The 23,822-nt window shown below is 34.7% G+C and overlaps 1 protein-coding gene and 1 non-coding gene across 2 annotated transcripts in view; one reads left to right on the top strand and one right to left on the bottom strand.

Annotated features, from left to right (window-relative positions):
• Smyd4-2 (SET and MYND domain containing, class 4, member 2) overlaps window positions 1-23,822 on the top strand; it is a 32,153-nt gene that overhangs the window by 2,457 nt on the left and 5,874 nt on the right. Inside the window, exons 2-12 of the mRNA XM_073074865.1 lie at window positions 8,037-8,234; window positions 10,651-10,822; window positions 13,044-13,226; window positions 14,068-14,214; window positions 14,508-14,587; window positions 15,479-15,600; window positions 15,861-15,997; window positions 16,656-17,093; window positions 17,711-17,894; window positions 19,121-19,339; window positions 20,778-20,922. Coding sequence (XP_072930966.1) covers window positions 8,037-8,234; window positions 10,651-10,822; window positions 13,044-13,226; window positions 14,068-14,214; window positions 14,508-14,587; window positions 15,479-15,600; window positions 15,861-15,997; window positions 16,656-17,093; window positions 17,711-17,894; window positions 19,121-19,339; window positions 20,778-20,922 — 2,025 coding nt within the window. The remainder of the gene's footprint in view (window positions 1-8,036; window positions 8,235-10,650; window positions 10,823-13,043; window positions 13,227-14,067; window positions 14,215-14,507; window positions 14,588-15,478; window positions 15,601-15,860; window positions 15,998-16,655; window positions 17,094-17,710; window positions 17,895-19,120; window positions 19,340-20,777; window positions 20,923-23,822) is intronic.
• TRNAH-AUG (transfer RNA histidin (anticodon AUG)) lies at window positions 5,597-5,669 on the bottom strand. The gene has a single exon. It is a non-coding gene; the product is annotated as a tRNA-His (tRNA).

The raw sequence follows: 23,822 nt of genomic DNA, 5'->3' as shown, positions 1-23,822 counted from the left end.
GTGTAGAGACTATGTCACTACCACAATTGACGACCCGCGTGGCGGAGCGGCCACCATACCGGTCTGACGCGCAATGGGTCCCGGGTTCGATCCCCGGCCAGACAGATATTTAATGATGAATTTAGATTTCTGTTTCTGGGTCTGGGTGTTTGTGTATTTGTCTATGTGTGTGTCCATGGCACCCACGACACAGGGAATCCTAGTGTGGGGCTGTGAGTGTAGAAAGCGTTTATTTATTTATTTATTTATCTATTAGTTATATATTAGTTACATAATACAATTTAGACGAATCCAACGACATCTCAAATATTAAATCCGTTAAGTCGTTTCGCCTAAAGGGCGTGCTTAAGAATATTATATACATACTAGTTGACCCGGCAAACGTTGTATTGCCATATAAATAATAAAATGTTAAGGGTGAACAACCCTTATCACTTAGAGGTATGACAAATAGATAGTAGCCGATTCTCAGACCTACTGAATATGCAATGCATATAAAATTTTGTGAAAATCGGTAAAGCCGTTTCGGAGGAGTACGGTAACTAACATTATGACAAGAGAATTATATATATAATATATAGGTAGGTCGACAAACATTACCTTCCGCAGTCGGGTAAAAATACAAAATAATTACAATTTATTGTTAATTATTAAGCAACAGATATTGCTTTAAATTAAAATACTAAAATGAAAACTGTTTACTGACTTTTACCTTTTACAATGCTGTTAATATGACAGTCTTCATATTGTATTAGTACAACTAAAATACTAATATGACACATGAGACCGCAACGCCTGACATTTAGACCACTGGAAGTAACGCTGACTATAGATAGAACCTACAATTATAGATGACTAAATGTGTCGATTGAAACTGTTGTTTCATTGTATTGTGCACCCAGTACGATATGTTCGTACTATACGAATTGTTCCAGGGAGGTTACTACCATCTCTTAAAACAATATTATTTTAATCATACTTTTACTTTTTTTGCAGGAATTTTAACTTTTTAAGCAAAATATGTCAATTTCAGTTGGTTTTATACAATGGTTAAGCGAAAAATTAATAAAGGTTTAAGTTTGTTCAACTGTATGACGGATTTTTTTACTGTTTTAAGGAGAAAATAAAACTTTTCTGAACTATGATGGTTTTTAAAAGATGGTGGTAGGCCCCCAGTGCATATTTCTACCCTTTGATACTTCGCCGCCTTAAAATTGAATGAATCCACAAAAAGGCTGATTTGTCAGTTATTTGTTTTGAATTCTTGACAAATAAAAACATTGTTTGAGAAAATTTAGGAATAAATAAATAATACTGCGTAATTTACATAATAAATAAATAAGTATTTCAAATATTTTAGGGACATTTTAGCACGGAGACGTGGCAAAAGTTTTTTACGCAACTATTTCAATTATCACAACTGGTTACGTTTTCTTGTTAGAAGTGAGGAATCTTTACTAATCTATGTTTCTGCCCAACATGATCCCTTCGTTATCATTGCACTTACATATACAGACTACCTGTTACTTCCTGCCAGTCATATACGTCTGTAGTCAGTTACAAGTAGGATTGAAGTCTTAGCTGAAATAGGCCATAAGCGCTTTTAAGGAGTAATTTGAAATGCCTTAATTCTTGGTCACAGACCAAAAGTGTGGTCTGTGTTAGCCGTTTATGAATTCTGAGCGTTATCAACCAATTTTTATTTCAACAATGGAAATAAAAATTAATGATATGCAAATTTAATTTCAGTATAAAGCAAATAACAAAGTCTTTATACCGTTCGTACTGACTTTGTAAAACTCAAACACCTTTTGTATTTCAGACCTCTTACGCTTCTTAGTATGTAGTGCGCATAAGTCTTGATTTTCTGAATGCATTTTCTCACGACGGTTTTACGAACAAAGGTAATAAGGTTACGTTTCGTATTTCGCCGTGACAGTGGAGGCAGCACGTGACACGTACTTGTACTAATAAGGGCCTTAACAAACTAGCTACAGCGGATTTGTGAGACATGCGATTCACCGACCCATTTAGGGTTCAATACCTAAAAGACAAAAACGGTTACTAAGCCTCTGTCCAGAGTTCAATTTGATGAAGCGTAATATAAAGACAATTTATATCAGTGATCAGATTCTTACCAGGCCATTGTGTACCTACTTTAATTTAATCCAAATTTCCCATATAATTTCCCGCGTTCATATTCTTTACACTCTGTCAAAGTTAAAGGCAAATTACTACAACGGTTACGTTTATTCTAAATGCATTAGAACATCATTATATTATTATTATTATCATAATACCCCATAATGTTCCTAGTTATTGGTAATCATGCACACACTTTATGTGTGACCAGGGATCGAATTTGGAACACACACGTGTTAGACCGACATGGTTACCACTACGACATGAAATTTCCATAAAAATGTTAAAATGTAGCTAGTCTGCTACGGATCTAAGTTTAATACGAGTACGATACGCTTACTATTTCAGACGTTGTCTTATAATTTCTTAAATGTAGACGTACAACAAACACCTTTCTTTTTAAACCCTTTAATATTATTGTCAGTAAAACACAGATAATAAGGATTCAAATTTAATTATATTATGTAAAATAGTTTTTGTTAAATATAGCTATAATTAAATATAAATATTTGAGCTTTGGTTTATTTTTTCAATGTGAATCAGATAATATGCTAAGAAATTTTGAGTTTTTATAAAAATATTTAAACTAGCTGACCCGGCAAACGTTGTGTTGCAATATAAATAAAAAAATGTTAAGGGTGAACAACCCTTATCACTTAGGGGTATGATTTCTATGATTTATGTTTATGGAATAGTTAATATTGTTAACTTTTTTAATAAGGGATGACTGAGAGTGTTATAAACATAGGAGTAGACATATATATTCAGGAAGCTTCGAACTGCTAAGCTATCGGGAGTTACACGTGTTATTGTGAGTCAACTATAAAAGATAGACATATGCTGTCGTGGGATATTTTTTATATAATTTTAAGGAGAACATTTTCGTCATACGTGTTCTGTGTAGCTTTAACCATTAAGGTTGCACACGCGACGAAAGCTAAAAAATGGAGTAACTTCTCCCGTTTTCCCAACTTTTCCCTTCACTGCTCTGCTCCTATTGAATTTAGCATGATGTAAAATATACTATAAGCAGTTCAGGAGTATGGAAAATAATTGTACCAAGTTTAGTTAAAATCCGTCGAGTAGTTTTTGTTTCTATAACGGTTATACAGACAGACAGACAGGCATAAATTTTACTAATTGCATTTGTAGCATCAGTATCGATACCTAATCACCCCCTGATAGTTCTTTTAGAAATATCATGTACAGAATTGACCTCTCTACAGATTTATTATAAGTATAGAAGAAGATAGATAAAAATATTATTATTATTTAAAAACTTTTCTTTGAAATATCTTATTATCTTTTTATTCAAAATCTTTTATTATGAAATCTTTTATTTTTATTATATATTTTTAAAAGCTTTTTAATTTTGAAATAATAAATGACTAATAAATAGCTTTTATTTGTCATAAAAGTATGCTTTCAAAATGGCTTAAAGGGTAGCTTTTTTTAAAGTACAGACGACGTTCCAATGTTTTATTTGAATAGATTTACTATCAATGAATTTAATTCCCCTAGTGATATGAAAACGGTTGCAAACTCGTAAATGATTAGTGTTCAGCGGCATTTGAACACTTGCTCGTATGGATTTATCCGTTTCTGAATCACTAATAATAAATGCGCACGGACTATTCATCGGAAGCATTGGGTCTATTCGTAGCTTTTCGTGTGAATAGTTATGTACCTTAATATTACACATACTGAAGTTTACTTGCCTAGTTATAATTACGTTACCTGGTAACGTAATTGTGTATATGTTACAGCCAAAGTGATAAATGGGGATATTATGCATATTATCTAGCCATTATGTATAATATCTACTCAATTTGGTCAAAGTGATAAATAACACGGAATTAATCATATTAACCAGCCATTATATATAGTATCTTCAAAGACTTGGATAAAGTAATAAAACAAGTATAGGTTAAGATTAGAAGTTTTTATTTGAACTTTTCTTAAGCATAATTATATTCTTTGTAATTTTATAATGATATACAGGTCGAATAATAGACACGTTGAGATGTTTTACGCCCAGTACACGATGTACGTAAATCAGCTATGGGGTGGAGTAATAAAAATTAATGCCTTACTATTATCTCTGATTGCTTATTTATATTTTAGGTACATACTGAATTTATATGATTTGATGATTTATATGATTTCACTATTATTTGGACCAAGACTATATGATTCATAGTTACTGTAATACAAAAACCAAGATGACGTTGATAATTCATCGTTAATAATTTGAGTTGATCTTATGATTTACCGTATTTCGGGCTTATAACATATTTATTGCTTTGACTAACTTTGACCTGCTATTATATATAGCAGCCGGATAAAGTGTATAATTTATCACATTGTCTGCACAAATTAGATATTATACATAATAACCAGTCATTATGTATAATAGCTATTTGATCATTTTGACTGTAACATATATATGTTTTATCTAGTGTAAATTACATACTTTTATAAAAAAAAATGTTAGACTATTTGTAAAATAAACATTCTATTTTTTCTTCTCTTATGTATTTAACCCATACACTACTTAGTCAAATCTAAAAAGGAGAGCTACAGTCGTCTTAAGTACTCGAATATAACCTTATCCTATAAAGTCTGAAAATTGATAATAAAGCTATAGATACATAACAAGTAAATTCATTAAAAAGCTGAAGTAGAATTTCCCAAAACAGTGAAATAGGCGTTTCATTATTTTTATCAAGAAAGCCAAATACAATGTTTCATAGTAGGTATCTGCTTCAAAATCAAAAGATGTTCAAACAGTATTATCCTATTTTATCCTCGTAGTGCTCATTTACGCTATATAAAGAACCTACGTATAAAATTCCAGCACGCTAAACTTCCGCGTTTTCCCTTTGCGTTGATGTCTGCTGTCTGCAATGCTACTTATTTACTCAGACAGTCATTTCTATGTGGCACATATATATGTATATTAAATAATTTATGTGTAATCTCCTTTTAATTTCCTTAATTTTGATACCCTACTCGATAGGTTCGGTTAACTTTTTTTTTGAAATGAGTTAATATTTCGCGCCAAAGGTCCGCTATTTTGATTTTTTTCTAACACCTATTTAAGGACACTCGGGTCATTGAGACGAATATAATGACACCTTAATTGTCAACATTCCTCCAACCGTTTGTTAGAGCCGACCAAATAAAGAAAGACAAACATACAAGATACGCGCGAAAAACATAACCCTTCCTTGACAGTCGAGTAAAAAATATTTTATTATTAAACAATGCTTAAAGAATAAAATAATAAAAAATAAAATAGGAAATAAAATAAAAATAAAACTAAAACATCAAAATTTGAAATTAAACAGGGTTTTTTTTTACGTTATATCAAAAATTATTAAGAAAAACATATTCAGAATAGAAAAAAAAACGTTCAAAAAAAGTAAAAAAAAAAAGTTCAGACTCCAGCGGATGCTCCCGGGTGGATTCGAACCACCGTCTCCCGGCTTCATAGCCGAGCGCGCTAACCATTACACCACGGAAGCTATGTAAGCAATGGGCGAATTAGCCTACAGTATAGTCCATTTCAAATGAACCGACTTAGTAAAAGTACAGACTTACTTGCAAATTTCATATTATTTATCTCAATACAGACGTAAAACATAACACATATAGTTTCTAAATGAACTCCTCAATATTTTCACACTAAAACCTGACAAGTTTAGACATATTTTTGAGAAACACGATACCTTACCTCACCTTACCTTACAGAGATATTTCTCTAAAGAATATTGCGCTTTACATTAAAACAGGGGGGCACTGTAAATTCATATGAACCGATATTGGATCTAATATAAAATTTAAATGTCCAAAGAACGTTTCGTAAGCGACAACATATTATCTACAATCTTGTAAACCTGTACTTAAATCTAGTAATTCTCTTGAGACCAGCACTATTTTTCGTATTCAGTTTTTAAAAACCGTTTTTCTCCCTCACTTGACAATCTTTCTCTTATATATTGGAAAAGCCAATAACTCTACCGACCAGAAAAGTCCTGACTAAATGACAGCCAAGCAACTTTTACCGACATCCAAAAAATAGTTCACTTGATTTGTCCGTATAGACTACTAAAACTATGTAACTGATGTTCAATGGCTCATAATTAATGACACATTATAATTTAACAGGGAAAATTGGACCTAATTCAAATTCTATTCATTTTCTGAAGTATGTCCTCCTACGAGTATATCATATCACAGCGACATAAGAACGCCATCTAGTGGTATATCTGACAAAACATATGTTTATGAATAAAACATGTGAAAATTACTAACTTTACTTATCCTTAGCTTACAAATGTTCCCGATAATCTTTATATTAGAACGTGACACGATTTTCCTCTCATTAAAAAATAAGCTCCCAATTCACAAAACCATCACAATGGTAATAAGGTTCTGATGTAAAGACAAAGATGATGTAGCTACGAGATAAATAAACTAACTACAAAAATACAACAAGAGTTTTTAATAGGGTATCTAGAGATTTCGTAGAACCAAAATTATCGATTTTAAGCAATTAAACAATCTAGCAAGTAAGTCTCGCTCAACAGAAAATGTAAATTTGTTATTTTTTGTCACAATTTCGTTTAAAATTGTTTTTATTTTTTTATTTTTGGGCTGTAATTTTAACTTTCCACGTTTTCACATAATTTTGTGCGTTAACCAGGTAACCTTCGTTTTGATGTTAGGATTCCATAAGTTTACAGATTGATTCGATACCATACTTCGATAAAAGTCGTTTTAAAAATCGATCTATTTCCTTAACAATTGTCAACTGGGTTTATTGTGAGGTTATACATAATTATGTATATTATATGTCACAGCTGTTGTCACGCAGCCCCATCGTATGTTTCACCCTCGTCTATTTCACTCGGTTACGAACAAAATATTTTTTTTTACGTTCAGCATTTATTATGTCTACCTTTCAACTGTCGAGTAACACAGGTAGCTGTACCCTTACCATGAGTTTTCAAAACATCATAATTTTACGTTACGTTTACTCAATCCGTTATTCTGTCCCGTTTGCTTAGTAGACTGAGTATACGTAACAATAAGTAAGTGCTCAAGTCTTTTTGTCTACCTCATATGTTCGCAAAAGAGAGAGACAAAACATAAAGCGCCATTTGTCAATTAAATTAAATGTATATGTTACGTTACTGACACTATAGTTCTGATACAATCCGCTAGGGGCGCAGATTGGAAATTGTATGGGCAAATACGTAAACAAATACCAAAATAGTCATATTTGTCAAAACGTAAAATATCATGGTAAGGGTTCGTTTAGCTAATTTTATATCAGAAGTTATTTGTAAAGGGCCCCCAGAGGTTGATAGCGATGAATGTTATGAGCTAAGGTGTTAGCGGGGGAAGAGGAGATTGTAACGAAGGGTTGCCAGGACATTTTCTCTTAAAAGCCGGACATGACAAGGACAAACTCTATGTGCTATTTAAAATCATAATCATTTATAATTTCCATTTTTTTTTTATAATCTCCGTTTGATTTCCTTTCATTTGATATCCTACTCGATAGGTTCGGTTAACGTTTTTTTTAAAATGAGTTACTATTTTGCGCCAAAAATCCGCAATTTTTTTTCAAACACATATCTAAGGACACTCGGGTCATTGAGACGAATATAATGATACCTTAACTGTTAAAATTCATCCAACCTTTTGTTAGATCCGATCAAATAAAGAAAGACAAACATACAAGATACGCGCGAAAAACATAACCCTTTCCTGGCAGTCGGGTAAAAAATGAGGAAAAAATTAAAGCAAAATCTATTTTAAAATAGGAAGACCGCTGTATAATTCGAGTATGAGAGAATGATTAAATTTATTTGTTTACATGTCAGATGTCTCGAATATATGAAGAAATAGATCCGGCGTACGCCGCTGCGTGTAGTGACGTCACGCTGTGCTACAGTAATAAAGGATTCTTCCGAGGTTTCAGCGAAGATATTGTATCCTTAGCAGAAGCGGACAATTGGCTGAAGACCTTTGAGGATTTGGAAGATGGGCAGAAAGTTACTGCGGTTCTGGGGAAACATGAGGTAAGATCAATCGCGGTGATTATGGAAGATGGCTAGGTGTACGGGTTTAGCTGCAAAACCACCACCACGTCTATTTTTAAATAAAATCAGAAAACCTCACCCTACATATTTTTTTTTAAAACCCAAAGTACATTTTTACTTTGCTACCCCTGAATCGAATGAATTGAACCACGAAGGGTTCTTTCTACTCTTAAACTTATATTAGCCCCACTAAGTTAATTTTGCGTAATCTTTACAAATCCATCTGTTTCTGAGAGTTTACCCTACTATTATAAATTGATCATAAAGTATTACTCGTATGATCGGAATACCTCCTTTTTTTAAAAGTAAAAACATCTTGCGCCGATAACAAACTTAAAAAAATAATTAGAATCCTAAAACGCAACGTCTGAGTTTCAAAGTAAAAGTATTTTTCGTTTAACATTAGTACGAGTAACAGGGTCAAAAGTAATATCTATAATCCTAGTAAGGTTACAATTTTAGTTAGTCAAATCCCTTAAAAGCATTTGAAACGAACATCAACGAATACGGAAAAAGAAATGCACGTAATCCTTTGAGATTCTCCATTATCAGTAATCCCGTCCTATTCCGTGACTCGTTGATTTTTCCGACCGAAAACGCTATGTCGATCTACCTATATTTTTGGATACGGACTGAACACCGACATACGGCACAAAATCACTGGTAATTTCGTTGTCACAATTTTTTTTATAACAGTAGAAGAGCAGCTGCGTGTACTGTCCACCTGATGGTACCTAAGTGGCTACTGCCGCCTATGGACATCTATAATCAACCCCAGATAAGATTAGATTCCTACCCGAGGTCGACCACCGATGCGCCGCTTTCCCTGAGAACTAAGCTGGAATGCCTCGAAAAAGTATGTTTCCCTTAACACACTCTTCAAACCACACACACCAACGTTTAAAACTGCTGTTATTAGACAGAAATAGGGGTGGCGGTGGTGTAGCCTTTCGAACAACTGAGATTTCCACCACCTTTAAACTAACTAATGAGTCAAGCCATACTTTGTCTGGCCATATTATAAATTTGTTTTAAAAAGTTTTTAAAAACATCATCATCATCAACCCATTTCTGTCCCACTGCTAGTAGTATAGTAGTGGTACTGGTATTATACTAGTACTAACTAGTAGGTACTAGTAGTAATACGTAGCAATCCGTAGCGACGTAGCATCCTCAATGCAACGAGGCTTACATCAAAATATTATTAGTGTTGTGAATTTTTGTCGCCAATACGCACCTACGAGTATTATTTATTACTCGTACCTTCAGTGTACAGCGTAATAGCTTATTGGTTAATTAATTAAGGTTAAATAATAATCAAGTTAAGAAACTCGGCCTCTCCATCGAGGGGTCCGAGGTTCAAATCCCACGCACGCACTACTGATTTTTCAAAGCTATGTGCGTATTAGAAATTAATTAACGGTGAAGGAAAACATCGTGAGCTAACCTGCATATCTGAGAGATTTATAAAAAAATCTCAAAGGTATGTGAAGTTTACCAATACGCACTTGGCCAGCGCTGTGGACTATGGCCTAATCCTTCTAATTATGAGAGGAGACTCGTGCCCAGCAGTGGGACAGTAATAGGTTAATGATGATGATGATAAATTATCACTTGCTTAAAATAAAGGGAAAGCTTCTTGAACCGACCTACACGCCTAAGTGTTTGAAAAAAATAACATCTTATGGGTGTGCGAAGTTTACTATGTAATTTGTACTATAGTCTACACACCTCACTCGAAGATAAAACCTATGCCCAGCAGTGGGACAGTAATGGGTTGACGGTGACGACCTTCAGTGTTAGTAGGCGCTACATATAATTATGTACTGTAAAGTATATCAAACAGAGAGGATACCCGTATGCAGCAGTGGAACTGCAATTGTCTTACGATGTGATAATATTCCGGATAATAATTTTAATTTGTATAAATCGAAGTTATAACAGTGTTAGTGTAGGTAACTTTCACCCTCGCTTTTATAGCTCCCGTGGTGCAATGGTTAGCACGCTCATTTGTTGACAGAGAGGTTGGTGGTTCGAATCCACTCGGGGGTATTTTTTTTCTTTTTACATTTTTTTATTTTTCTATTTTAGATTTTCCTCTTTTAATAATAGTGCTTTTTACTTTCCCTTCTTTATTAATATATTATTCTTTTCTGAATTTGTCCTACGTCGCATTTTTCAATAATTCTTTTAAAAACGATTGAGCTATATAAGATTAGTAATTTCAAACACAATAACTTGTGTTTTATATATATTGAATTTTTTCGTAAATATTACGTACCAAATGGAGCTCCAATTCGATATTTTAATAGGGTTGCAAGGGTTGAATCAAATTAAAGATTAAACAACTCCAATTTCCGCTATATTAATAATACTTAGGATGTAATCCTTGCAGATAATGGAGGCATTAAGAGAGGTGTTTTCCCGGATTCAACCCCTTCATCGTGCTAAAGATGCCAGGGTGTCCCGGGAAAGAAGGTTAGCGGCGGAGGTCGCTTTAAAAGAGGGCGACTTTACAAAGGCTCTTTCTTTAGCCAGCCAAGCGATTCTTAGAGCACCTATGACGGGTATGTATGCATTTATATAGAAAGGAATGTCTGCCTGAAATATTGTCATTTGTGCATTACTACACGATTCATCCGATGGATATTAAATTAAGGTTAAATAATATGTTATGAAATTGTTGCTGACATAGTAAATCTACATTTCGATGGCTGGCGAGTTGTTACAAATTATAATAGAATTCACAGAAATAAATTCTTTCTTAATTTCTTTTTTAATTCTTTTTTAATTTCAAAGACATAAATAGTAAGATACTATAGTAGAAATAGTAGGATGCTATAGTTGGAGTTGTTCTTACTATCTGTATCTATATTTTGTAGCAGAACACTGCCTGCCCCGGTTAACTAGTTGACATTAATAATACCTGTTTTTGCTAACCTTTACAGTTCGATTAAACTTCTGTATTCAGGGTTCTATATATTTCCATGGCACAGAAACAGAAAAAAAGAGTTCAAAATCAGAGTCCCAAAAACATAGCTTCCGTAATACTATTAAGCACTGGCGTATTATTAATTTTGTTAGTACAGTGCTACGATGAAGGTTTAGATTTGTTAGTGACAAAGATTTTTAGGACCTAGAATTCGATTCCCACCCCTCAAGTGCATGTTCTGTTTCTGGGTGTAAATATCTATTTATACAAACATCGGCTTAGAAATATATAATTAATACATAAGTACATCCGTTTACCAGTTCGGTCAGAAATATACTAGCTGCTTAAGTTGGGATCAGATGAGCTTATCGGGTGTAAGTCGTCTTAAGAGATTTAAAAATAATTAATATTGTAGCAACATAGTTAGAGATTCTTAGATTAAGCCGTATTAAGTTGATAATTAACTTAATACGTCTGTACTCTTTCGTGAAGAATATATTTGGTTGTACACTCGAAATATAAAGTAAAATGTAGTAGTTTTCCAGTCCAATTATTTTGCTTACTATACGACGTTTTTATAAAACAAAATATCCATTACTTTTTCGAGGAACTAAATTTGTCGCAAAGATAAAAAGGAACATGACTTTTACGAAACCTTATTTGTTAAATCGAAGACAACCTAAGTTTGGTTTAGGGCATACATTAATGTGCAGTGACTGGCGATAAAAAAGGCCACAAAGATTATGCAACACTTTTCTATTGAAATACTAGAATACCCTAAGTAATGATATTGTCATATTACAGGAAAATAGCTATGAAAGAGATAATGAATTTTCCTCAAGTAGAGGGCTAGTATAAAATGGTTTTGGGTGGTAATCGACGCCAGAGAAACGTCTATGTAGAAGCAATTATTACCAAAAAAAAGAAATCCCCTTCCATTTTACTTTATCTTTGTAAATATGTGTTATTGAACAGAACAGGCGGGCAGAAAATTTTTTTGTAACTTTATAATTAATGTATCAATTCAATGAAGTATATTTCATATACCACCTGCTCCATTAGAGAAATAATTCAATGTAGTGTATCTTGAATAAACTCAAGTATGTATTTATACTTATAGGCACCATAATAAAGTAAACGAAAAACTTTCATAAATGAGTTCAGCTGTGAGTTCAGTTGTTCAATGAGGCTTTTTGAATACATCCCTTTGGGACGTAGTGAAAATGCGGTTCTAACAATTCTAACAATAAGTTAGGCATTTCTAAAGTCCACTAAACTTTATGTAGTATGTATGAAATAGTACTCATACGAAACTACAAAATATTAAACAATAGAAAACGTTATAATCCTCCCAAAGACGCGTCTTCATTGGGACGACACCGGCACGACACCAGCATCTCTTTTAATTTGATTACCACCCGACGACCCAACACGGCAGAGTTTTAACTGTAATATTTCAATTAATTTATTTAGTCAATAATGATTGTGTATGCCACCTAATATCCTAACGCACGGAAGCTTATGTACACGATACGTATATAAGCGCCGGCACCACACCGACATGCCGTTTCGACCGACATAGATGTCGACGGTAACTACATTTCGGCCAGTGAGACAGCGTGCAGTAGAATTTAAGAGAATTACTCGTCTAGTTATGTCGATGCCGCTGCCGTGCCGGAGTCGTGTAGTACCAATGTATATATAATCATCTAAGCCCGCGTCTCTCCTCACAATTGTAGGTGTTTATGTTGCATGACCGATTGATTCAAAAATGTTAAAACAGTTTTCCAAGGACTGCTTGGTAAACGATCCTTTGAATGATTATTGCTCTATTTTCCGTTCCTTCTTCGTTCTAGGTAATGAAGAAGTAATCGACGGAGGTGTGTCTCTGGCTTTGGGCCTTTGGCTTCGTTCTGAAGTGCTTTTAGAAACAGGGCGACCAAAGGCTGCTTTAGAAGACTTGAAGCTGGCCCTCAAAGAAAGATTGCCCGCACGGATGCGCGCACAGTACTATTGGCGTATGGGCCATTGCTACAAAGGTACATTATCGAAGAACTTATTAATATCCCATTCGAAATCTACCATCTTCAATTTATTTTCATTTCAAATAAAATATTTTTATTAGATATTATAATCTTCAAGTACATTATTTTAGTATTTTACTCAGATATTATAGAACAGACCCTAATAATATGAATTCGATCATAAAAGTTACTGTTATGATAAAATAATTAAGGCTCATACCTAACTTTTACTAGACTAGTAGTATTAAACTCTTTTTCATAGAATGAACTTTTTCGAAATCTCTAACGTTTTTTACTAATAGAGATAAGATATCAATAGATAGGCGACGTCTATCGTGCAGTAGGTACTCTTGACCCTCTTAGCGTTTGATAGAGTTGAATCCCTTTACGGGTGACGACGCCTTTCGGAAAAGATCAAAGATTATAGGTACTTTCAAAGCTGAACTTTGGGCGGTTTTTCAGCGGTAACTGTGTTAAGCATGAAGATTATACGATATTATACAAAAACCCAGTCCCTAGATAGGAATCTTGAAAATAGTGCAGAATAATAATGTGTAGGAAATAGTGTTTATGTACTTATAAAAGCAGTGCAAATGCTGATTTTATGAAAGACGTCATTATGAAACTATTTAAACCAATAAGTTGCGTCTATCTCAGGCGGTATCTATTATCCAGGCTTACCATGAGATTAACCTGGTACTATTATTTTATATGCAAAATATGTAAATATCACACGTATGCCAAATATCAGATTAATCGGTTTTGTCCAATTAGTTAACAAAGTTGAAAGATTTGACATACTAACGTACACTAACATAAATAAGTTAAAATCTACAAATTTACTACAATTTTTAAGGAGCCGAAGAGCCAACGCGAGCCAAAGTGTCCTATGAATTGGCAGGAAGACTATTAGGGAGTGATGAAGCAGCGAAATGTCAGCTAGCCAAGGATATTGAGTCTCTAGATTATACCGTGCTGCCTAAGCATCCACCCGACAAGCCAGGTAACACATTCTTTCCGCTGACCTACAGATAAACCCGTGAGGTAAAGACTCAATACTTATATTGGACAAGTAATTTTATAGAAATACATACTATTTAATACATACTCTTAATGATTTCGAAAAAAAACTGATATTTTTAAAACCTTTTAAACATTTTCAGTGGATGAAAATACTTTAAAATCATATAGTAAAATAACAGTATCTGTCTTATGAATCTGACTCATTATGAATATTATCATTTCTATTCAAATAGTTTTCTTAGTAAAAACTAAATCCTTTCAATTTCTTTAAAGGAATTTCTTTATCTGGCGGTGCGAAACAAAATATGCCAGCTCTGTCCAAGCTAATAAAAATAGCTGAGGAAGAAAATCAGGTAAATAAAACAAGTTTATTCAAAAGATAATGAAATAGCTCTTTCAATATAAGAAAATAAGCTTTCTATACCGCAATTCTTACGTATACTTTACTGTTATCGTTAAATAAGTCACATCTTGGCATAGTTGCAGTTTTACCCGACTGCTAAAGATAAGGTTTGTCATATATATTTCAAATTTTTGGAACGACCTACAACCCAAACGACTTGATACATTTAATACTTGAGGTTTCGTTACAATCTTGTTATTGTGACAACCATCTCATATTACAGGTAGATTTTTATTTTAACAAAAATTCATGGCATTTGTGTAGATACCTCCTAAAAACTCGGTATAATACTGTCTGCAATACTACAATACTGTCTCACTCTTACATAGGTAACTAACCCAAAAATATACTTTTAATGTAGATACATACTTAGCCTGTTAGTAATTATCTTTACAATGAAATTTCGCGAAAGCCGCGAAATTTCATTATATCGATTAGTGAGCGAATAATATACTTATTCATATAACACTTTTAAGAAATTCATAGTTAAACATATTTGAGAAAAAAGTAAAAAATATATACATCATATGCCATTTGAAAACAACTATGATTTAAAAATATTACGGGTATTCGTATTAAAGGTATTATTTCTTTGTTAAATACCATATTTTTACATTGTAGTCGTGTACATACGTAGTCGGTAGTGCTATATTAAATGTATTGAATATTATACTTGTTACTAGTAACTATGCCTGAGATTATAACTGGGCTAAATTAGTTTCAAAATTCCTGCAAAAAGTTATCACGGAATCGCTACACCGTTTTCAAGTCAATCTTTTAGGTTTTGTCGGCACGGAAACGCAAATAGAGATTTATTACACTGCAGTACTTTCGGTTTCAGGGGCGCTTTGCAGTTGCAAATAACGAAATAAAAACTGGTGATGTACTCCTTGTGGATAGTCCTTATGCTGCGTGCCTTCTGCCGGATTATTATGGAAGCCACTGTTTACATTGCTTTAAAAGGTTTGTATGAATACAGGGTGAACTTCTTAAATAGGCCTCCAGGGCTGAATCTGAATCTATAAGGATTAGCGCAAACTGCTGAAAGACGTTATGAAGCCGATTTTGATAAAAACTAAAACTGCAACAACCTAAGAACCTTAGGTTAAAAACCTTTACTTTTAACCGTATACTTTTTATCATAGCACATATACTCGTATATGTAATATATATTGTTCTTATAAATTATATATCTAGTGTAGCTCAAGTTAAATAATTTGCAGACTGGAAGACTTTGAAAATGCGGCCCCTGTGTGGTGCCCCAAATGTTCTAGCGTAGCGTTCTGCAGCATTGTGTGCCGAGACAACGCGGTGTCCACTTACCATTCTTTCGAATGCCAGTACCTTGACCTTTTTATCGGTAAAAATATTTATTTATTATCATAATAAACATCTCTCCTAACATAACAACAGTTTACATCAGTATACTATTATGAGCTTAAAATCTAATTTTATTAAATAAACAGTTGCGACAAGAATGGTTTATTACCTACGAGTACATTAATGAAGAAAAAAAATAATGAAATACCTGAACTAATACAACTATTAAGGGCGCCCGTTATAACTGAGACACACAAATAGACAAAAAATACCCAAACATCATTTAGATATCTGTCTGGCCGGGGATCGAACCTGGAACCCTTTGCGCGTCAGACCGGTATGGTGACCGCTCCGCCACGCGGGTCGTCAAATACTGTATCTTAAAATTCGTTGAGCGCCTATAGCGCAGGCTATATACTGCATGTTGCACGCGACGGACACCCGCGACGGGTTCCAAGCCTTCCGGAGCGGCCCACCCCCTTCCGTACACACGTGCCAGTATTGCCGATGCCCTATTATATGTTCGTTAGTACTTAAATATAAATGAAACATCATATTACACCTTTATTTTAATGTTCAGACCAACTCCGTTTTCTCTTTTAGCGATCTTTGCAATTCATTAACTAATGGACTAAGAATTTCTGCAAATTACATTTATGTCACGTCCACAAAATAATAATTATAATGGTATTTTACAGGTTCAGGAATGTCAATACTAAGTCAAATAGCTCTACGAATGGTAACACAGGCGGGTCTTGATACGAGTCTGGTATTGCATTCAAAATTTTTATCCAATGAAATAAAAACAGTGGAAGGGGCTGCTCTGAATGATATTGAAGGGATGTCAAAGAAATCGAAAATGAAAAGCAGGAGAGAAAGACTTAATCGGTCTAAAAAAGGACTGAAGAGCTTTACGGACAAAGACTTAAAAGACAATGAGTCTGAAACGAAAGTCGAAGATAAAATGAGCTACCACGAAAAATTGGAGATGACTGCTGCTCAGATTTACTCGTTATGCACCCATTCAGCTCAAAGACGGGGATCGGATTATCTAAAAAGGGTGGTCATGGGCATGTTTCTGACGGAGTGTTTGAAAAAAGCTGGATTCTTTAAAAACTGCGAACAAGCGTCAAAAGGTTATATCGTTTTATTTTTATAAATCGTATATTTTAATTATTCTTTCAAGTATAAATAGCAAACTGCCGCATATGGACATATTTAACCTTATTCATACAAAACAGAAGTTGAAATTACTTGAAGTTGATCAGAAGTGTGTTACTAATCCCGAGCTCTTTTGATCTCACTTCCTGTTTGGCTTCCTAAACTCCCAGGATATTAAAAATATAACGCTTCACACTATTATAAGAAGTCAGAGATCATTTTAGCGGTAGGTACAGCCTCCACCGCTGCGATTTCCACAAACTTTATTCTCCGTTGTTTTGTAAACATCTTATAATCTAAAATCAATGTCTGGTCTTGATAAACAACATCCCACACTGTGTGGGATGTTTATATGATTGTGGTAGCAAACATGTATAAAGTCAACCTGATGGTAAATGGTCACAGCCGCTCAAAGGGGGTTCTACCTGAAAAAATGCCTTACCACTCCTAAGAACTAAAATCTTAGCCTAACATTATGTTTCCCACGAAAACGCCAGAACTATTTTACGCTGGAGAGAATTGTAGCTGTTATACTTTTTAGTTTTTCTATTACATTTATTCTTAGACTAATTTTGCAAAACGTACTTTCCAGCTGAAACGTCAATCTGCGAGCTTATCGTGCGCAATTTGCAACTCCTCCAATTCAACGCTCACGAGATATACGAGACGTTGCGCGGACAGCACACGTTCACCGGCTCGAAGCCGATCTACATAGCCGTCGGTATATACCCCACCGGAGCCTTATTCAATCATGAATGCTATCCCGCCGTGGCCAGGTAATCCGATGTCATACTCGTATTACATATAACCGGAATAGCTATAATACTGTGTTGGATGTTTTCTGCACGTATTGCTTTCAATGTTAGCGTTTAGGATTCCGTAATAAAGGGTAACACGTCACCCTATTACTAAGCCTTACTGAATATGGTAAATCTTCTGTGACTCCGACGGCACCACCGCCACACCTATTTCTGACTATTCACAGCAGTATTAAGCGCTGCTGTATTCTATTTTGAAGGGTGTAGTAAGGAAGACATACTTTTCCAAGGCATTCCTGCTTAGTCCTCAGGGGAAGCGGTGCATCTATCGTCAACCTCCGCTAGGAATCTCATTTTATTTATGGTTGCTTATAAGTGTCCATGGGCAACAGTAGGCATTACTATAAGGTGGACTGCATATTCGTCTGCTATTCCTATATTATAAAAGTAAACCTACAGTTAAAAGCTCATATAAAATATGAAGAAGCTTAGTTATAATAACTGACAACAGCAACTTCTTTGAAAAGTAGGTGGTTAAATTATGTCAGAACATATGAAATGCAAATAAAAGGGGAATACCTCGTACAACTGTTATATTCTGAAAGATTTGCTCTATCTAAGTACATTCTAACCTCGCAAGATTGCACTGAAGCTGAAAATTATATAAACATGAAGTATGTGGGGATATGAGAAAAGAGGTATACGGCGTAGTGTAGGACATAGAAACGAGATCGTGCATACGAAATTTATAAAACTTTATCATCATAATGTTTAGTATTTATTGTCGTCGTTGTTGTAAAACATACCCGTCGCTTTCACATTCATATATTCTATAATAAAAATTAAACATAATGGGAAATAATTTAGTGGTATTGTAAATAATCCTTTGTTCCTACAGCACATGAGCTTCAACGTGTTTTACGATGATTTCATAAAACAATTCTTATTATGGATGTTAAAAAATAATTTATTGTAAACATCGTACTGTACCCAGACGAGGCTTATAGGAATCTTAAAAGAAAAGTGATTTTATTTTTGATTAATCGATGTTCTACAATAAGTGCCTACATATTTAGTAGTTTTAAGTGTGTGTGTCTTATTATAATATAGTATATATTATAATAAGATAATAGATTTGTTACTTAAATTTACTTCCCTAAGTCCTACCATAACTGTGTTCCAAACAAATAATTTGTAACATTAATTTCTCATACTAAAATATACTAAATTATTTTCAATTTCAGATACTTCGAGGGTCGTAAAATAGTTCTACGAGCAACCAGGCCTCTCGCACCTGGTGAGGTGGTATCCGAAAATTACGGTCCACATTTCATGACGCGGTCCCTTAAAGAGCGTCAAAGGTCCCTAGCTTGCCGATATTGGTTCCGGTGTGAGTGCGTCGCTTGTAGGGAGGACTGGCCTACGTTGAAGCAAATGAGGCCAGATGCCGCGACATACTTAAGGTAAAATACATCTATCAATAAATCACTGTCCCACTGCTGGGCATAAACGTGGTCTTACAGTAAAAGCGATTTAGGTTACTTTAGGTTATGCTGGCCAAGTGCGGATTGAAAGACTACTTTTGAAATTCTTTCTTGTTTATAGAATTATCATGTTTGAAGGCTTCCTACATCGTTAAGTCAAGTGATAATTTATTTATGAGACGCACATAAAATAGAAAATTGGAAATTTTTAAGGTGGTAGAACCCTTTGTGGTTCGACTCCGGCGGCACCACCGCCACACCTATTTCTGCCTTATAACAGCAGTGTTAAGCGCTGCTGTGTTCCGGTTTGAAGGGTGTGGCAAGGGAGACATACTTTTCCGAGGCGTCCCACCTTAGTCCTCAGGGGTAGCAGCGCATCTGTGGCTGACTTCAGGTAGGAATATCCAATCCTATCTGGGGTTCATTACAGATGTCCATGTGTTGCAGTAGCCACTTACCATCAGAAACAAAGGGTTCTACCACCTTCGACCTGCATGCTCGTCTGCTACTCCCATATTATAAAAAAAAAGAAAATTGGAAGTGTGTTGTTGTGAATCAAACTCCTACGAAAGTCTGAACAAAAAATCATTACACTATGACTGCTTTGCACTAGACTATCAGAATGAAATGTGCTACTATGCTATATGTCAACTTATTACGATTAAAGTTATAAGAAGTGATTATGTCGGTCGGTATGTAATGTGCTGAAACATACATAGAGTTCAGTACTCCCTACCAGACACCTAATAATTTAAATAATTATTCTGAATTTAAGATTAAAATATATTACACGTTTTTGTTCATAATAATCTCAACACATAGAATCCTAATGTGGAGGAGTGCGAAGCTCTTATCTATTTAAATTCACGTCAAGCTTTTGAGACACTTTGATGTGGAGAATAATGTGTATTTGGAGGTAACGAGATATTGCCAAATGATAATAATTAGTTTTCATTGAATCTACATGTTACTTACTTAATGTTGTTTTAATTATGTATTTCCAAGATATACAACTTAATTCTATTCCTCAATCTAAGTATTTATTTCTTAATATTAGACTAAAAGCCAAAAACGGATTTACATTTTACGTTACATATGTATACTTACAGTCATTAAATATGAATGCTTTTGTGTATTTATTTATATATATTTGTGTGTATGTGACAAGCAAAAATAAATAACATACATATAAGTATTATAGTGGTTTATTCGAATTAGGATCTCCCATTTTTACAATTTTCTCCTTCGATCACTAATCTTCCTATTAGTGATCGAAGATTTTCTCACAATTTTCTTGCGAAATTATAACTAGTGTTTCCTTCATGTTGTTTACAATGAAAAAATTCGCCTTATGACATTCACATAGAGAGAGTATTGGAACGAGTTTCTCAATAATATTATTCAATTTAAATTCCAGGTGCCCGAATCTCAGCTGCACCTGCAAATTCAAGGCGAATCCGAAGTGTCCACCTGGGAAGTGCCCGAAGTGTTCAATTGCAATCGATAAGGAGCTCCTAAGGGTCTACTTAGATACCGTGGATAGATGCATATCGAGATACCAGGTAAGACTTGCAAAATTTCTTCTATATTTGGTGTATGAAATATCTCTGTTTACCCAACGGCAAAGAGTAAATTTTTGAACTTATAAGCTTATTTATAAACCTTGGCATGCCTTGTAGCCCGAACAGCTTGACGGATTTTAATTTAACACATGAGGTGTCGTTGAATTTGTCTATTTTTTAGGATTTCTTTTTTTTTTTTATCACACCTTGTTTTTTTCTGTTCCATGGTTTTTTATAGTAATTCTCTAATTATTACTGGAGTTCCGTATGACAAAACAAATAACAGAACCCTTAAAGGATCACACGTGCGTCTGTCCGTGCGTCTATCACAGCCAATTTGTTCCGAAACAACTGGACCAAATTAATTTTAATTTTGGTATATTAATGGTGGTAATATTATGATTCTCCGTGACCCACAGACTGTTGTAACGTAACATGCAATGTAACACGAAAGGATAATTTCATGAGTGTGGACGCATAGCGCGCATGAACTGAGCATGTACCCACCATATGTTTCCAGCATGCTCGCGGCGAGCATAGCTCAGTCTGTCAAGAATACCGGAAATAATAGATCGTGACGACCAAATATTAGCGAAGATGATTGTTGACGTCCGAAAAACCCAACAAATGCCGGATCGCGGCGCGCACTAGTGTTGAAATGCTCTGTTGGCGCGTGTAGTGTGCACGGTTCCTGCGCGTAAGGTCGTTTGTCCACCGCACCGTCACCGAGCCGATACCGAGAACGAGATTATTTCGGGCCGATTTTAATATGTCGTGACGGCGATAGTTTGTCCACCGCGACCGATATCAACGGCTTATTTTGTTCCAGCTGTCACGCGTGTGGAGGTAGTGTATGGACAAGTTCCAATGTTTTTTATATTGCCGGCACATCGGCCCGTCAAAATCTCGGTGCCGATCTAGCGGTCACGCGGATCTACTCGAAACATCGGCGGCCGGTGACGGTACTCGGGTGACGGACGTGCGGTGGACAAGCGGCTACAGTAAATGAACGCTACTTCGGCGCCGTCATTGATTGTCGATATCGGCTCGGTGAAGGTGGCGGTGGACAAACGGCGTAAGGTGTCTCTACACTACGGGAATTCTGTTACATTGCATGATACATTGCGACAATATGGCCGGTAAATTCTTTCACTGCGTGTTACATTGCATGTTACGTTACAGCAGTCCGTACCCACCTTTATGTAAACAACAGAAAATTTTGTCAAACTACTGAAACAAAGCTTTCATTAAATTGAACTATCTACTAAAACAAATGGTAATTATCAAGATAAATCTGACATGCGTAAACACAAAGGTCTTAATTAGATGAGACGCTGATATGGCCCGCATCCGGATCCATCTTCAGATTAGCTTAATGATATCCTGATATTGCATAATGCATTACCACTGAATTACACATGCAGCTTAGTCTATTAAAGCTCTCTATTAATAATAATAATCAATCTGTCTAATACTTTGTATAGAAAAGTTCATTTGTATGTTTTGTATGCAAAAGTGCATTTTTATAATATAGGAGATCATGGAGATCTGTAATCAACCCTAGATAGGATTATATTAATATCTCAGGCCGGCCACAGATGCGCCGCTAACACTGAGGACTGAGCTGGAACGCTCCGGAAAATTATGTCTCCCTTACCACACACCCTTCAAACCAGAACATAGCAGCGCTTAACACTGCTGTTATTAAGTGCAAATACGAGGTGTGGTGGTAATGACGGCGGCGCCGGGTTCAAGCTACTAGGAGTTCTACCACCTTCATAGCCTGCTAGAAATTATTACGCTATTGTCAAAATTCCGTTATTAGTAGGCAAAATTTGGATAGATTATTTATTAATAACGCGCATAAGTCGAATAAGTTAAACATTTAAAGGTAAGCTTTCATCCTCATATGCCTACACAACAAGTTAATAACAATCTTGTAAAAATGTAATACGTTCATGAATAGACAATTTTGACATTTCTCAATTCCCTACATCGTAACGTAATAACTTACACGATTTGAATTTTAAACAAAATTGAATTAAATCAGTCTAGCAGGATGTGTACTCGTGTAGCATTCGAACGAAAATATATAATAACCTATTTTTTTTTTAATTTATTAGAGAAAACAAACAGTAACAAAATACAAAATTACAGAAATATGATTACATCTAATATTTTATTTAACTTTGCTACCAGCACCGTTTTCCACGATTTACTGGTTCATATTAGCGGTTCTTAATATTAACAAAATTAAGTTACTTTATTAGTTTACTTTATTTTAAACCAACCCACATGACTCAGTAATAATAAAATTAAAATTCGTTGACAAATTTAATAATTCACAATGTGCAAATCGAACTCGCACATGGAGGGTTCCGTACTACCAAGTTTTCATTTGTATTTTATTTTTAGTATTTGTTATCACAGCAGCTATAGATGTGAATATATTGGGAAAATTTGAACTGTCTATCTGTTACGGATCAATTTCGACCCCTATTTATTTTAAAGATGTTTTTTTATTTTTTTGTATTTGTTGATATAGCGGCCACCGAATACTCTGTAAAATATTCAAGTGTCTGTTCAAGTTCAACTGACAGACGGACAGACTGCGGAGGCTTAGTACCTAATAGGGTTCCGTTTTCACCATTTGGGTACGGAACCCTAAAAAGGCTGCATTGGTAACAGACCTGAAGTATTCCACTCATGCATGCTTTAATCATGTTGCAACGCACTCATCTGGATAATTATAAGTGTTTTCACAAAATATTATGCATGTTTAAAATGCAAGCAAATTTTCCTTCACATATTGTCACATTTTAAAAGTTATTCGTTCGATCCTTTTTTTACTTGATAACGTCCATTAATAATTGGAATTTAAATCTCATTTATTCGAAATT

This window comes from Epargyreus clarus, unplaced genomic scaffold (genome assembly GCF_041222505.1).
Source record: "Epargyreus clarus isolate Ecla_fem2 unplaced genomic scaffold, WU_Ecla_fem_2.2 ptg000007l, whole genome shotgun sequence".
NCBI classification, from domain to species: domain Eukaryota; kingdom Metazoa; phylum Arthropoda; class Insecta; order Lepidoptera; family Hesperiidae; genus Epargyreus; species Epargyreus clarus.
Note: the sequence above shows the minus strand (reverse complement) of the source record. Positions and strands in the feature narration are given on the sequence as shown.